Source organism: Sarcophilus harrisii, chromosome 4, assembly GCF_902635505.1.
Source record: "Sarcophilus harrisii chromosome 4, mSarHar1.11, whole genome shotgun sequence".
In the NCBI taxonomy this organism is placed as follows: Eukaryota; Metazoa; Chordata; class Mammalia; order Dasyuromorphia; family Dasyuridae; genus Sarcophilus; species Sarcophilus harrisii.
In genome coordinates, this window is record NC_045429.1 from 340987197 (window position 1) to 341005678 (window position 18482).

Sequence of the window (18482 nt, forward strand, 5' to 3'; positions counted from 1 at the left end):
TAAAGACACCACTAAGAAAATTAAAATAATGTAAATCAAGCAAATGTAAATTCAAGTTTATGAAATATATAAATATTTCATAAACGACACTAGAGATTTAGCTATGGATTGTTTTTAAAACCCTGCAGGTTTAAACAGCAAATCCTACAACTGCTCCTTTGAGCAGAAATTATTCCCCTTTGTTCCATGGGAGAGTAGTTTAAATACAGATTCCAAAGGGGATTTCTATATTCTATAAGTGACAGGATGTTCTAACTGTTCTAGTCCCAAAGGCCACTGGATACTAAATGGAAGTCTTGGTTGTAGGCAATTATCATGTCTTGAGTTTATTCCAAGTTTCACCACACACTGGAAAAAAGTATTTAATTTCTTTGCATTTGAAACAAAGCAAAATGAAAAGTGTGTCCCCAAATGGAACTAATATGTATTGATGTGTATATGTTGATATTATTTATGTTTATGTGTTTATGCAAGTATTTATTTGTAAATATGTGTTTGAGTGTTTTTCTTAGCTTAACCAGTAGGGTGAATAGAGTTTTGCTCCAGACTGATGATACCTGGTAGGGCATGAGTCATCTTCAAGAGAGGTTACTTCCTCTCGAAATGACCCATATGTCCAGGGGCATAATGCTGAATGCCAAAGAACCAAAAGAATATGTATATATGATGTACTTTCAAGTTTAATCTGAATCATTATTGCTACTACATTTCTTTTTAAAAGTGATGACAATCAACAAAATAATAAATCAATTCCTAATTTTTAGCATTTATTGATTTCTGAGGCATAAATACTATACTGATAATTTAACAATCATCCTGTAGGAGATGGTTCCAGCTCTCTCCATCATAACCATATTTCATGTCTTGGTTCTCTACATCCTTTCAACCTACAACCACTTTCCCTAGCTTCTTTTTGAAGCCTGGTGCTCACAATGGCTCTCTATTTCACAATTATTTTTAATCTCCAGGTGAAAATATGTTCCTATTTACAGGTCTGATATTTATTCCATTGTGTGCAGTTGTGTGTGAGGCAATAGTTTCAAGGCCATGAACTGATATGAGGACCAATATTTCATACAAATTCTTTTGGAGAAATGAATAAACCTCCATTTCCTCTATGTCTTGGATGTTAAATCAATTGCTTTGGGAAACTAAGACTTTTAATTAACATAACACCACCGTGACAATTTCTAAGCTTATCTGACCTCACTGGGAATATCTCCAAGGGAGGATAAAGATCAAACAACAGATCAACACTTTTGACTGGAAAGAAAACTGACCTCATAAATCAATGTTTACATGGGGTCATACAATTAAATAGGAAGATTCTACCTTCATTAAAACTGGAAGGGCAATGGAGATCATAGGATAACCAATTTAAAGCTGGAAGAAACTCTAAAGACTCCAATCCCTTATCACTAACTGCTCACTGAACATTTCTACTTGAATGTTCCATAGGCATTAATCTCAACGTGTCCAAAATAGAACAGGTCTTCTTTACCAATTTTTCCTATATATTTCAAGGATATTGACATTCTTCTAGTTACCTAGATTCCCAACAGCAAAGCTATCTTTATTCCTTCTCTGGAAATAATGCCCTCCCAGTCCAACAAGTTGTTAAATCTGATTGATACTAATGACAAAATGGGGCAGCTATGTGGAACAGTGAATAGAGTGCTAGACCTGGAGTCAAGAAGGGACCTGGAGTCAAGGACATGAGTTCAAAGACAGCCTTGGATACTTACTAGCTGTATGACAGGCAAGTCACTTTACCCTGTTTACCCTAGTTTTCTCATCTGTAAAATGAACTGGAGAAAGGAATGGCAAACCACTCCAATATCTTTGCTAAGAAAATCACAAAAGGAGTCATGGAGAATCAGATTTAACTGAAAAATCTCTATACAAAAACTAAAAATATTACTCTCATATACTATATATTACTTTTATAATATAAAATGGTATAGCATTTATTATAGAATGGTAGAGATATGTATTCATATATATGCACCATAGTTATGGGTTTTATGGTTCTTAACCTTTGATATAAGCGTACCCTAAGGCATGCAATTACTCACACACAACATGTACATCTAAGTCTATGAGTATGTATAGGTATACATATACATACAAGCTCTCAAACTAAATGCATATATCTATGCACATATAAGGCCTAACTGTATTTATTTCATATATTTACATATATATACATATACACATATATGACATCTGTATTTCTGTTGTTGCTATTATTCCTTTGGTTGCTGATTAGGAAAAAAGAGAACTTCTTGCAGTAAATAAATGTTTTTGCTCTTTTTTATCCTTGAATTTTATACCAGAGTGCATCTCAATTGTTCCAACATTTCCAAGGAATATCAGCATAAAGGGTGATTGCTGAGTATCATAATAGATGATTTTGTGAGTGAATGAGTGTGTGTGTGTGTGTGTGTGTGTGTGTGTGTGTGTGTGTTTGGGAAGGTGATTGCTGAGCACAACAGAAAGACTTTTCTCAGACTCAGTCATAATATTGGTGGGAACAACTCTTGTATGCAAGTGACAGAAAAAAAAATCACTCCAAAAAGGGAGATGAAATAAATGTAGAAGATATTCAACCCCATAGAAGAGCTCTCAGAAGTATTAGATGGGCATATAGGAGACCTGGGTTCTCATTTTATCATGTTATTACTTTGGACAAGCTGTTTTTCATTTTTGGGCCCCAGTTCTCCCATCTGCAAAATGGAAGGGTGTAGGTTGTACTTTGTGATATCTAAGAATGCTCCCAACTCTGACATTCTATCAATCTATGACCCAGTGAAAAATTGGCAGCTATCCTGGGAGGCTCATTTGGCACCCTCACACAACCAGTATTTCCTGGAGCAGAAAAATTATTTTCTTTGAAAAACCATCACACAAGTTCCCTACTGCTGATCCTATAACTGGTGATTGCTGAACTTCCTTCCCCCCCTTCTCTCTCTTCCCAGCCTGGTTTATAATTTAAAACCTCCTGGCTAAGCTCATTTTGCCAAAGAGCTCCTGCAGGATTCACTTGCAGGGTTGATTCTAGAAATTTCAAGTTCAGCAAATAGTTTCAAGGAGAGAAAATGCATTCACTAAGGTTCCTTTAAAACCAGAGCCAACCTTCAAGACAAGATGATACGGTTTCTCAAATTTTGTGGAGGTTAATATATATGTATATATCTATTTAAATAAGAGAAATAAAACTTCACACATCTGTATGACTTCAAGGGGGCTGTCCAACTGTGTGGCAATGTGTTGATATAAACTAAGAATGTAGAACTGTTAGTGAATAAAACACAGTCCTTAGCAGATGAGTGAGAACATTTGAAAAGCCGCATTGTATTACTGTAATGGCATCTGGAAAAATAAGCCTCTGTCTCAATTTATTATTGGGATGATGGCAAAATGGGCTTCTATTGAAGGGAGAGACTACAGAATTAGAATTGGGAGGAAGTGATGAGGCTATCTGGTCCAAATCTTTCATTTCACAAAGAATGAAACCATCTCAGAGATAGGTGACTTTATAAGATTCACACTCATAAAGAGGAGCAGAAGTAAGTTGAGAAGTGAAAAGAGTAATGGATTTACAATAAGACCTGGTTTTGAATCCTTGTTCTGTTACTTTGAACCTATGAGCATGGCTATTTTTAATTCACTTAAACTTGGTTTCCTCAAATGTAAAATGTGAGTATTATTTTGATGAACTTTGAGGACCCTTCTAGTTCTATGAAACTATAAACCTAATTGTCAGGGCTCCCACAACACTATACTAGGTATGGGCAAACCATGGCCCATAAGCTAAATTTACTCTGCTGTCTGTTGTTATGGCAGGAGTTAATAATTTTTTCATTTTAAAATAAAGTTTCATTGTATTTAAAAATGTAAAAAGGTTCTCAATTCCCATTCAATATAAAAATAGGTGCCAGATATGGCCCACAAAAGGTAATTTGTAGATTTTAAACTAAGCTGTTTGCTAGGTCCCTGCCATTACCTTCTCTAGCTACTTCTCTTGGATCTAATAAGGAGATTCAATGAATAGTTATGAGATCTTGCCATTGCTGATATCTGGATAGATTTATATACACTTGCTATGTGTGGTATTTGAGAATGGATAATTACCTTCACTTACCGTATGCTAGGCTATTCCTGCTAAATATTTACTGCCCGAAATTCTGCCCTTTCCAACCCATTTGGAACATGGGCATGCTACAGGCAACTCAATGGCATAACTCACTAGGGGAGAGGGGAATATAAATCTAGAGCTTCCACTACCAATGATGCAAAAAATTAATGGAACATGAAATCAAGTAAATGGAATTGAATATAGTAATTAGTTCATATTTTAATCTGTAGGTTTTTTATTATCTATCAACCAACTAGCAATTAAATCTGTACCATTGAGACGATTAGCTTTGTTTCAGAGAAAGTTTATCGATATATCAGGGCAAATGAATCTGGGAATTTTAAACTGCTTAATGTTGAATGGTGCTGTGGTATATCCTCAGTATGATGGCAGGATTTTTTTTTATTTCATTTGGCAATAATATAGAAACTACAATTATTATATGTTATAGGGAGTTATATTATGTTGTGAGTTACGGGCTGAATAAAGAAAACATCACGGATGCTGTCTGATTCTTGGACTGATATTATTAGCACCCCATCATGTTAAGTGTAAAGGCATATGACCAATAAGATGGAAGACTAGACAGTTCCTCTAGTGTTCACTAACCCTCAACCACCTCCTTTTCATTTTTCTTTATCAAGCAAAGTGGCAACTATTAATTTAATGGCATGTTGAGAAGGTTGATGATAATGACCTAGACTTTCTTTGTACTTTATTTCAAGCACTCAGATCTCAATATTGCTGCCTTTTCAGTGACATCATCAACCGTTTTGGAGTGAAAGTCTCCTAAGAGCTAATCCTTCTTTACTCTAGCTTCTAAACTCCTGCAGGACACACAAAATGATCCCTTATGCTTTGGGACTCACTTAGGAGCTCCTACCTGCTGCTGTGCCTGTTTGTACATGTTCCCCTGATTCCATAAATCTGAATCTCAACTCTGATAATCCAGTTGTTGAAGAAGTGGAGCCACAAGAAATGGTGAACTTCCCTTCTTCTTTGAGTAGTCCCTAGGTTAGGGACCGCTAAAGAGACAGGAAGTCTACCCAGAACATCTATAAAATAGGGATAATAATCCCCTATTTAATATATCTCCCTGGGAGGTTAAAAGGAAAGTGCTTTGTAAATTATAAAATATGATTTCAATGTGAGCTATATACATTTTAGAGTATGAGTGGCCTAGTGAATAGAGAACCAACCTCAAACCCAATATGTCCACATTTCAGATCTGATTTTGGGTGGGTGTTCCTGAGTGATCCAGGTGACTTTTCTAAGACTAGGACACACACGCACTCTCTCTCTCTCTCTCTCTCTCTCTCTCTCTCTCTCTCTTCTCTGTCTCTCTCTCACACATTTATCTAATGTGTATTTATAGCACAAGCTCTGATGCTACCATCTTAATCTCACCTTGCAATGGTAAATCAGGTACTGTGAAGGCAGCCATTACTTCTCCTCTCAAGATATGAGGAGTAACACTGAGGGGTGGAGATTAGGGGAAGCTAAGTGGTAAGTGGATAGAGTCAGGAAGACCTGAGTTCAAATCTGATCTCAGATATTTACTAGCTATGTGATACTGGGCAAGTCACTTAACCCTGTTTGTTTTAATTCTATCTAGAAAAGCTAAAATGGAGTCACAAAGAGTAGGTTACAGTTGAACCCAAATAATGAATTGCTTACAATTCCCTCATCCACCCCCATCAAAGCTGAAAAGCAATTGATATCAATTAATTAGAGTTAAAATTTAAATTTAATTGTCATATCTTAGTGTAGATAGCAAATCAAGTTTTACTTTTCACCTCCTGTGGGATACCAAACTATTTTCAATATTTGAGATCTTGAACAGTAGGAATTATATTTGGCAGGCTATATATCCAACTACTAGAGTTGTACTTGGCCATAAAACAAATTGGATCAAGTGGTGAGATCAAAAACAATTATTCATAAAGTCAGAAGCACTATAATCAATTTCTCATTACTGATTATTTATCATCTCTGTGGTACCTAACCCAAACATTAGATATATAGTGTTCTTTAAGGTTTACAAATTGCTATAATTGTAACAATGATATAAAATAGCTAATGTAAAATTTATCCTCATTTTATAACTAGGATTAGAACTGTTATCTAAGCCCCTTTTCCTTTCATTCCACTAAATTCCTCCCTGTGGACTTTCCTCCTGTCTCTCAAATCAAGATAAACAATCCCCGGTATTGCGGTTTCACCTATAAGTCCCCAAAGAGTGGGCTTTGAATGATTTTCCAGTTGTTGAAATAATATTATGCTAGTAGATGGAATGTAAGTACTTTGAAGGCAAAGACTAGGGTTTTTGTTTTTGGTTATTTTATGATGAGTGTCTAACATATAGGAGGAGCTCAATAAATACTTTTAGAATTGTACCTAAATACAAACTCATTTGGGGGCATGTATATATATATATATATATATATATATATATATATATATATTTATAATCATTGTTTTCAATTTTCTTCTTCCCCCAAATAATACTTGTAGAGGTATAATTGTTGTTGTTCAGTTGTTTTTTAATTGTGTCTGACTCTTTTTGATTCCAATTGTAGCTTTCTTGGGAAGATATTAGAGTGGTTTGCCACTTCTCCATATTTTTTTTTTTTTTTACAGAAAGGGAACTGAGGTAATCAGAGCAAAGTGATTGTTCAGGTTCACACAGCTAGTAAATATCAGGGGCCAGTTTTTTTTGAACTCAGGAAAATGAGTTTTTTTGACTATGTGAAAAAAAAATTGACATTTCATGTACTGCCCCAATTAACCTTCCTATAGATGTAATTACTGGTATTTATTTTTCTATCTATCTAACTTACATTGTTTTCTCTTTTTATTCTAATCTATACTGAACTACATATTTGGACACATGTTTCTATTTTGAATTGCTTTCTGAAAATTTTACATATGTTGGATGCTGTATCTTTTTTTTTTTTTGAGGGTGTGATCTCTTTAAAAAGCTTTAGAATCAAAAGACCTAGATTACATGGCTGTAACTTATTAGCTGTGTGACATTAGGCACTACTCTGAGCCTCAGAGTATTTATCCTTATCCCTAAACTGGAAATAATTGTATTTTAAGATTCTTCATACCATACAGTTTAGTAACTCTGATAATGTGCTCAGGGTTAGCTGATATATGATCAATAACTAATGAATTGACTTTAATTGTTTAAAGAAAAGATTTCTTAGCTATTAGTGGATACTCTGTCATCTTTATTTTTTAGGCTTTTTAAAGAAACCTGGTGCTCCTGCCTTTTAGAACTTTCCATGAAGACTCCACACCAGCAAAGAGAAGGCTACACATTTTCTTAAAGATCAATGAGAACAAAATACCTGAGTCCCAGTCCTTGTAGGGATTGCTTACTAGTATAGTCAAGTTGGTGGTTGATTCACTTTAGAAAACTTCAGGTCCTCCCATGCATGATGCCCCCACTCCTTAAGCTCATCAAGTACCTTTTGAATGGAAGGGCATTTTGATTCTCTTTAGTCCCAGATCTCTAGTCCTGTGCACAGAGCTACTTTCAATTATCTAGCTCCAGTCCCACTGCAAAGTGATAATTGGATTACTGTAGAGTTTTTCCCCACAGCCATTTAACACCTAATGGGGCCATCTCTATAAATTATATGTCCCTCAGCAATTTTCATACCCTAACACACTTTAAAACAATTTGCTGTTAGTTGTTTATTTCGACAAATTTGTGTTACTTTAGCTGAAATCAGTAGAATCAGTCTCTCAAGGAGGCAAATAATTGATTCTTTTAAGAGGCCTAAGCTCATACTTTATTTTTTTCACCCTAAGTTGTAGCTTCAATAAACTTTATGACTAGTCTGAGATAATTGTTTTCTCTTTTCTGATTTCTAGTCCTTAAAAACAACAACATATTTCCCATATGCTTTTTTAATCTGTCATTTTTTTCTCACTTTTGGACCCATCCTTTCTGCATCAACTGGAAAGCATCAGTTTTAGTTCAAATAAAAAAATACATCAACTACTATGTACTGAACATTGTGCTAAATGTAATTGATTATATACAAATATAGAAAAGGAAGAAAGAGGGAAAAAGGAAGGGAAAGGAAGGGAAGAAAAAAAGGGAACGAAAGAGAAAAGACAGGATATGGAAGGGAAGGGGGGAAAAAAGAGGGGAGGGAAGGGAAAGCATCAGAAGAAAAGTCCTTGTCCTCAAGATGCTTATATTCTGTTATCTTTCCATAAGTTTCTTGCTTTGCTCTCATTTCTTTCCCCCATTTTCCTCAACAACTTTTATTTGATTTTAAAAATAATTTTTAGCTCTTGCTCTTCTAGGAATTTATAACACCACCTCCCTCCTCCTCCTGAGACACACACACTTTGAGGCTATGATTGTAGCTGTTTTGACATGTTATCTTCTTTTAAGTTTGTGTATTAATCTTCCCTGTCATTTATAGCTACCTTTTATGGTCAGGTTCTTTTTTGTTGTTTGATCATTTTTCCAGTCTATTTTTTTAACTTTAAATTTCATGTTAACGTTGGGTTCTGTTTTGAGAAGTATGGTCATTTCCCTTTTGTTCTATGATTTGGCTCTTACCCAGGAAGGGATTTTGATCCCTTTTTGCCACAAGCAATACTTCTCATTAGGGATTCTGCTCCCTTGGGACTATAAGTGCTCCTCTCTGACATGGAACTGCTACTTAGAAGTAGGTACAGACAACTAAGCTGCCAAACATTGCCCTGTCTTGTGTTAACACAGGGGTCTCTTGTATTCTTTTTCTGACCAGTTGCATGGTACCTTTATCATTTCTGGCTTGAGAACTTCTGAAGCTATTGCTGTCATTGCCTACAAACCCCAGAGTTAGTATACCATCATATTGCCTCCTGGCCAGCCATCACCCTAGTATCATAGACCTCCCTTTCCAATCTGCTAAGTTGTTTTGCACTGGACTTTTTGTTGGCTCTGCTATTTGACTTTGATTTGAAGTATTATTTTAAAAGTTGCTTAAAGGGGAATGCTGTGTGAATGTGGCAGTTTTTCTTCTGCCATCTTGGCTCTGCCCCTGGAAATTTGAGCTTATATTCTGTGGGTAATCTTACATTACAATCATGTGGGTATCTTGTCCTTGTTCTTATTGTTCTTGTTTTTGTTCTTGTTCTTTTCTTCTTTGAAAAATCAAAGAGTATAAATTTATTCAGGGAATTGATGCAAATATATAACAAGAACTATCATTCTAATAAATAACTGGTCAAAGGACATAAGCAATTTCCAAATTAAGAATTATAAACAATAAATAACCATTTAAAAGCATGTTCTAAATTGCCAGAAATAGGATAATGAAAAGTAAAACAAATCTCAGGTTTTACTTTACACCATATAAATTAAAATAGCTAAAAGCATGAAACTGAAAATCTATTATGCACAATTTTCTACTTCTTTTAAACATATAAAATTACCATATAAAATAAACATAAAAAATTAACTTTCTTTTATCCCCCCCCCTTTTTTTCTTTTTTTATCCCCCTTCTATCTTTGCCCTAGAGATGGCCACTATTGGACATAAATGTGTGTGTATGTATCTGTCTTTTTCTATTTAAGTAAAATCATTCTATACATACTTCTTTTTTATCAGTTCTTTCTTTGGATGCAGATAGAATCTTCCTTCATATGTCTTTATTAATTTGGGTTTTTTGATAGTCAAAATAACTTAGTCACTCAAAATTATCCTTAAAACAATATTATTGTTACTATATACAGTGTTTTCATGGTTCTGCTCATTTCTCTCTTTGTTATTTTATGTAAGTCTCTCCATGTTTTTCTAAGACCATCAAGCTTATTATTTCTTATAGCAGAGTAGTGATATATCATACACCTTATACCACAACATATTTAGCCATTCCCTAATCGATGGACATCTCTATCTTACAGTTCTTTGCCACCACCAAGAGTGCTGCTATAAATATTTTAGAACATATAGGCTTTTTTCTACAGCCAGAGAGAGAATATGGATCACAACATAGCACTTTCACCTTTTTTTTTTTTTTGCTGCTGCTATTGTTTACTTGTTTTTTCCTCTCTCATCTTTTCTCCTTTTGATCTGATTTTTCTTGTATAGCATGATAAATATGGAAATATGTTTTTAAAAACTGCACATGTTTAATCTATGTTAGATTACTCATTGTCTAGGAGATGGGAGATGGGGTAGCTAGGTGGCACAGTGGATAGAACACCAGCCCTGAAGTCAGGAAGATCTGAATTCAAATCTGGTCTCAGACACTTAAAACTTCCTAGCTATGTGACGCTGAGCAAGTCACTTAACCCCAATTGCCATGGTGGGAGGGGGAGAGACAGACAGACAGACAGACAGACAGGAGAGTTAGGGAGTGAGGGAGAAAAATTTGGAACACAAGATTTTGCAAAGATGTATGTTGAAAACTATCTTTGTTTGTATTTTTTTTAAATAAAAAGCTATTATTTAAAAAAACAGATGTTTTGAACACAGAAAATCCTAGAGCTGAAGCACTGACGAGATGTCAGCTAGTATACTTCTCTGTCTTCAGACTGAACTATAGCTTTACTCCTTTCATTTAAATATAGTCTGTCTTTTTAATGAAAGTCACTTCTTAAGCTACTTACTGAGTAAGTTTTTAAGAATCTAAAATCCATTAATTCACAAACTCACAAAATGTCAGAGTTGGAAATAACCATCTGGTACAATCATTTGTAGAACATACATAAAAGACAGCATGATACAGTAGGGATTGTGCTAGATTTGGAGTCAGAAGACCTGGATCTGAATCTTGACACTGTCAAGAACTAGATACTAACTAGAAATGAAATCTTGGGCAAATCACTGCATCTGTCTTGGTCTCAGTTTCCCTATATGCAAAATGAGGAAGTGTATTGGATAGCCTCTAAGGTCTCCTCCAGGTCCACATGTATATCCTAGGAACAAATGATGTGATGAAACAGAAGGAAATGATGTGTCCAAGGTCATATATCTCATTAATGGCATAGTCATGACTTGTCTTTTGTTTTGTAATTCATTGTTTTGTCAATGATGTAATGATATTCTTATTTTTTAATCAGAAAGATTCCATAACCATGCACCTATACCCTGACTAAAGGGAATGATATCTACTGACCCATAAATGCAGAAGTCATAGCTGATCATCTGAGTCACATAAATAAGTTTTCTAAGATTCACCTTCATCCTGCTCTGTACTAGACTGATATACTTTGATTCTCTACATCCTGGAATCTACCCTCTCTTGTATCCATTGATTTGATTTCTTTGGCTCTTTTGGTTGGCACAGCATCATTGGTGGGCATTTGGTGGGCATATCAATCATTAATCGAGAAATATTTGTTAAGCATTTATTATGTGCTAGGTGCTATGCTAATATGTACTGGGAATACAACGAAAAGCAAAACTATGGTATCTGGTCTCAAAGGTCTCACATTCTAATATGGAAGATGACATGCAAACAATTCTCTGCATAAAGGGTATACACAATTTTCCAAAAAAATCTTGGTAGAGATTTCAGTTGTAATAGCTTAAAATTGCAGTAAGTCTTGGGCCACCATGTATAAAGAGTATGGATGGAAGCTCATCTCAGAGGAAAGGCTCTAGAAAAGTGCCTTGGAGAGGGAAGCAAGAAAGATGTATTGTAGAATGTGGAACCTATGTGGAGTCTTTAAGGAAGTTAGAAGCACCTGGTTGAAATGCTAGTTAAGAATGGGTTAACGTAGTAAAAAATCCTGAAGCTAGAATATTTGAGTTCAAATCCTGCCTCAGACATTAATTTTGTGACCTTGTGCAGATAAGTTAACCCCTTTGGGCCTTACCTTTTTGAATCCATAAAATGGAGATAATAATACCACCTACCTTCCAGAGTTATCATGAAGATAAAGTGAGATAATATTTATAAAGTATATTGCAAAATTTAAAGTACCATTTAAATCTTCACTATTGTTATTATTATTATTATTAGTAGTAGTAGTGATAGTAGTAGTGGGATTGTGGTAGTAGCAATAGTATTAAAGTGAAGAAAACCATGGGATAGAGGTAAGACTATTTTAGGAATGAGGGAAAGCAGGAAGATCAATGTTCCTGGAGTATATTAAGAATAAAGCATAAAATACTGTAACGTTAAGAAGGACCCATGTTATAAAAGACTTTAAATGCCAGAGATATTTTTATTTGAACTTGAAGGTAATAGGGAGGTATTGGGATTTATTGTGTAGAGGAAAGGGCAGTGTGTGAAATGGTCAGATTACCTTGGCAACTAAGAGGAGATATTATTATTCACATTTTATAGATGGGGAAAACTAAATCCAGAGAGGAAAACCTTTCAGAAAAAAAAATCTTGATTGTTCTGATCTATTTTCCCCAAGGTTCCTTTCTTAAATGCTTTTGCTTTCATTTTCTTCTCAATTTTTGCATGTATGTGTTTTGTGTGTATGTGTGTGTGTGTGTGTGTATGTGTATGTATGTGTAAGCATGTGTGAGAATGCTCATCTTTTCCCCCATTTCCATAATTTTTCACAGACTGTCCCCCATTTCTGGAATCCTCTTTGTCCCCATCTTTGGCTCTTGAAATCTCTTTGAGGCTTGCCCATGGTAATATCTACTGTTAAAGGTGGGATGAGAACTTTGGTCTTCCTAATTCTAAGTCTAACACTCTAATCTTCCCTGATTCACTGGAGTGTAGGTTTGGAATTGGAAAGGATTTTAGAGTTGACCTCATTTTCTTCTTTCATTGCAAAAATAAATAAATAAATAAATAAAAATAGATATGAAAACTAAAGATTAGGGACATCATGTGATTTATCCAATAACATATAGAAATGAAGTAGCAATGTTAAGCTATGAATTCCCCTCCTCTGCTTCCCAATCTAATATTCTTTCTACTGCACCACACTGACTGCCTGTTTCTACAATCCCTGGATACTTCTAAGCAACCTCTAAGATACTAACTTCCATTAAGTTACCATTTTTTTCCCAGGCTTCTCTGAAAGACAGAGTTCTGGGTAACAGCCATCTTTTTGGTGGTCAAGAGAGTTTATTTTTGTCTAGACTTGGTTCTTATTGATACAATTTATACCTAAGGCAGCAAATAATAGAAGTTCTTTTCAAATATTATCCCCTCCTACTAAAATATTTGTTTTCCTATGCTACTTTCTTTACTTTATGTCAACTACTAGGCTCTTAGAATTGATTAGCAGATTGAAAGTCTTATTAATGACTGTTAATTTTCCTTTCTTAAAAGAATAGACATTTGAATACATACATATGTTCATTTATCAGAGCTCCAAGGAGGTGTCCAGGAGTTCTCTGTGTGGGACATGAATAATTTTGTGAAAACGTGGGTGCAGACTGTGTGATACATCCACCCAGCTTTATAAAACAAAGTAAATGATTACCATCAATTACAATAACATCATTTGACAAGCCTGCAATTAATCTGCTGCTCTTCGGATAACTGTTGTTGCATATTGCCAGAGAAAATGCCAGGCATTAATTGACTCATCACTATCGGCAATGATAGATGGTGCAGATGGTAATTCGATTATTCATCTTCAACAACGTAAATAAACTTGCTGAGAATCATTCTTCAGATTCCCCTCAAAGGATCCTCCAACACCCACCAATAAAACATGAATATGTCTAAGCATAGAAATAATAGGATCTTTAGTTAATACAAAGGTTCAGATAGGCCCAAGGAACTCCAGAAATACATCATATTCTCTCCATAAAATGTATAAAATAGAATTTCTTAATATGGACTCTGTGCTTTCAGATGGACCATGAATAGGAAATAAATTACATCTTTATTTCAATATAATTAGTTTCCTTTGCAATCCTATACATTTCATTTTATGCACTCACAGACATAGGAGTCATAGGTTTCATCAGTTTGCAAAAACAGGGTCTATGTCACAAAATAGGTTAAGCAGTACCTCTGGAAAATATTTTTTAAGTGGAAAATATATTGTAAATCATTGAATTTAACTCAGTAGCATGATGAGGCAGAAAAACCACTGAGTTTTGAGTCAATGAATCTGAGTTCCAATTCTTTCTCTGCTACTGACTACCTCACTTATCCTCTTTAGGTCTCAGTTTATCTGTAAAATGAAAGATTTTCTCCAAGGTCCCCTCTACTTCCAAATTAATGAGCCTTGAAATTTCCCTTTACATATAGGGGAACTATTGTAGGGGACATTAAAATGATGTACCCAAGATCACATAGCAAGTAAATGACAGAACCAGAATTAGATGCTGCTCCTCTTGATTTGGATTCCACCGCTTTTTCCACTGCATTAGAATGTTCTTTTAGACTCCTGCATAGTGTTCTGTATGATAATCAGACAAGACTTCTCCTTGATTAAGACATTCTTATAGTTTAGTTTCTTTTCCAGGCCACTCAGGTGCCCTACTTTAGCCCAGTAAAGCTTTATTAATTCATACTTCACTCATTTGAATTTTAAGACAATTTAGACAGTGACTGGACTTGTTTGCTTTAAAAATTTCATTCTCCATTTGGGAGTTAAGTTAATCATATAAACCAGACTACTCAATATTCCAGAATTTTAATTCTCAGTAGAAGAGCTTGTTTTCAGGTACCCTCCAGTACCTTAGAAGTAACTATTTGCATACTCCTGGCAAGCTAGTTATAAATCATGTTTATTTATTCATTAAAAAGCAAGCAATCTATAAGGACTTCTACGAAGCTGTGTGCTAGTCTTCTTGAAAGCAATATGTACTCAAAAGTAATAAAACTATGTTTCTTAATACAGACACACATACATGGAAAAAATCTCAAAGCTTTAATGTAATCCTTAAACTTTAATAGTTTAAAACCTTTGCTAAGATTTTTGGGACACTGTATATAACTAGACAGATACATGGGGGGGGTGTAAAAATAGAAAAGTAGGCAGATAAATAAAGCACAAATAGGCTTGCAAATTTCACTATATTAGACAAAAATTTTTTTTGCAATTAATTTGAGATTTTACTTTGTTTCCCAAGTACCCAAAAATAACTTGTCTCTAAAATCTTCATGTATTTGAAGCTATGGAAGCTTTGATAGTTTTCAATGGACTAAGATTTTTGGGACACTAAGTCTACTGATCTTCACTGTGGAATCAGATTAAAGAGACTGGGATGTAATAGGTTTGTTTCTCAATGCCCACCACTTGATTACCAAAGCCATGTGTGACTAGAACAGGAGAAGGGCAAACCATGCAGTGAAAGTGAAGGTTATCAGTTTAAATAATTTAGAGAGAGAAATGTGGAAACAGAAGAGAAGCCAGAGTGAAGCCTTGGGGTACATTAACAGTTAAAAATATGATATGCATAATGAGTTGGCAAAGGAGTCTATGTAGGGATGGTATGCCAGGGAGGAAAAAAAGTCTGGGAGAGAATAATGTCATAGAGAGAATATTCAGAAGGGGGTGTGTATGGGATCAACAGGTCAAAAGGAGCGGAGAAATAAGGAAGGATAAGGACTAACCAAAAAACATCAAATTTGGTAATTTAGAGAACACTGGTAACATTACACAGAGCACTTTCAATTGAATAAGGAGGTTGGGCATCAAATTGCAAAGCATTAAGGAATGAATAAAAGGAGAAAAAGTAGACAGCCAGTCTAGAATGCTTTTTTTCTGGGAGGAGTTTGAGAAAAGAAGAGATAATGGTGTATGTGTGTGTTTGTGTGTGTGTGTGTGTGACACAGAGAAAGAGAGGAAGAGGAAGAGAGAGATGAAGAGAGAGGGAGAGAAAGAGGGAAGAGAGGGAAAGGGAGAGGAAGAGGGGGAGAGAGGGGGGAAGAAAAAAGAAGGGGGAAGAGAGAGGGAAGGAGAAAAAGGGAGAGAGAGGGAGAGGGAGAGAGAGGGAGAAGGAAAGAGAGAGAGAGGGAGAGGTAGAGGGAGAGAGAAGGAGAGGAAGAGGGAAAGAGGGAGAGGGAGAAGGAGAGGGAGAGATTCTAGTGAAAGTTTTTAAGGATGGGGGAGAATTAGGCATATTTGAAGAAACCAACAAATAGAGATAGGGAAAACAATTAAGGTAGCAATCTGCTGGAGAAGATCAACTAGGATAGGATTAAAGTCACTTATAGAGGGACTGGCTTTGGGTAAAGACACTTGAAGAAAGGAGGATTATGTGAATATTGTTAACAGGAAGAGAAAAGAGACACAAGAGAGTATATGCTATAATGCTTTACTATTATAAAATATTCTTACAAATGTTATTTCAGTGGCACCAAAGGAGTGATAAAGCTATTTGCTAAAATCTCAAAAACAGAAACTAGTAACTGTACTATTTATAAAAGAATGATGATCATTTTTGAGTTTAACAGAAGGAAATTGGGCTTAATTAGTGACCTGTTTAGCAAAGATCACCCCACAAATGACCTTAGCTTAACAAAGTCTAGTTAGCTTTCCCTGAGGTCATACAAGGTTATCCATCATTTATAGGAACAGATTATGACACAGCTGTTCTATAGGAGATCAATCACACAATTTTGCCACTTGACAGTTATTTGACAATCATTAAAATTGGGTCTCATGATATACATACAACAGACAGGCGTGTTTTTGAATGGAGATTATGATATATGATGACTTATTCACTAGTTGTTGAGGAGAGTATCATAAGGAGGTTGTGATTCAAGTACAATTCCCTAAGAAATTTTTTGAGGATGGGAATCATCAACTTCTAGACAGCAAAAATTAAGTTCTTTTTTTTAAAGAAAAAATTCTTACTTAATATCAGGAGCAACCTCAGTCATAGTAAATAAGAGAAGAACTAGAGCCACTAAAACCCATTAGAAGCACTCACAGACCTCCCTTTTGCATGTATTTGCCATTTCCACCATTTGGTATCCCTGGATACTCCCTGGATATGGTAGATACCAATCTTTGTAAGTGACAATTAGATAGATTAGCGTTCCTTTCTCCTTGGAAAGGGAAACAATTTATATCAACAATTCCAGTTAGTTCACATACCTCCCCAGAGAAAGCCTGTCCATTGAGTAGATGCTCTGACCCCTGGCTATCCTCACTTCCAAAATGTAACCGGATTTCTTCCAGACGATGACTGTATGTCATGGGTCCTCCAGATATATTGACCAAATGTTCCTTGTCGAGTCGGAGGGACACATGCCTCCCTGTGTTGTACATAGTCCCACTGACCTAAAAGACAATCCATAAAAGAATAAAGGTAAAGACTTTTTCCTTTCATTCCTCTTTTCATAAAATCATCATAAAACTTCTTAACAGTTTTGGAACAATTATTCTCAAAAAAAAAAGGTGTGAAATAATTTATTCATGGTCTTGGAGGTTGAATTTTAAATAATTTCTTCTTTATTTATTGAATATGAATTCTACACTTGTGTGTGGGGAACCACTTTCTTTAATGAATTTGATGCTTTAGTCCTTTAAACAAGATTTAATTAATATTTAATTCATCAAGCATTCATCAAGCATCTATATGTACAATGCTCAGACGAGACCTTGCATTCATAGAATTTGCAATCCAATGAGGGAAGAAAGAAAAAATATACAAATACTTACATATAAATGAAAGGTCCAGGCAAAGCACTATGAGAAATTTTAAGAGGAAGAAATCACTTTTATATTGGGCAGGAGGAAGAAGAAGGTTATATTCTTGGGGGAAATAGCTTCTGAATTGGATTTTGAAGGAAAGGAAGGATTTAAAAAATATCATTGATACATTTTTTTTAAACATCGTCTTCTATTCTAAATATATCCCTTCCCCCCATGTAATCCATCCTTTTTAATAAAGACTAAAAAAGTGGGGAAAAGTGGAAAGGAAGCAGTTTTGTAAAACTAATCAAGACAAAGAGCAACCCCAAACAGAATAGGTGATTATTTATGCACATAATCCCCATCTGAAAGAGGTATATTTTGTCAACTCTTAGCTGGGGCCAAGCTTGATAAATTGTAATTACACAGAATTCAGTTTCATTTATTGTTGTTTGGAAAGATTTTCAACTGGTAAAATAGAGAAAACCTTCATATAAATAGTGGTCCATGAGTTGGGCTTAAAGAAAAGGTGGATTTTCAGCAGATAGTGATAGGAATATTTTACAACTATTGCTTCTATGATAGCAAGATATAGAACACCTTGTCTCCAAAACACTGAAAATGAATATCTCACAGAGAACAATAGAAAGGAAAATGGTGGATATGAGCTGGCTACAGCCAACATGGAACAAGGATAAAGTTCATCATCAGTTAATTATATGATAAGAAGAGAAGATGGGTTGATTACATAGTGAAAATGGAGGATGATAGGTGGCTAGCTAGAGTGCTCCATTGGTATACTCG

The 18482-nt window shown here is 35.1% G+C and overlaps 1 protein-coding gene across 3 annotated transcripts in view; it reads right to left on the reverse strand.

Annotated features, from left to right (window-relative positions):
* Positions 1-18482, reverse strand: part of CA10 (carbonic anhydrase 10) — a 660766-nt gene that overhangs the window by 131810 nt on the left and 510474 nt on the right. For all 3 annotated transcript variants that reach the window (XM_031966432.1, XM_031966433.1, XM_003767978.4), the window contains one exon: positions 17139-17324. In XM_031966432.1, the coding sequence (XP_031822292.1) occupies positions 17139-17324 (186 nt within the window). The remainder of the gene's footprint in view (positions 1-17138; positions 17325-18482) is intronic.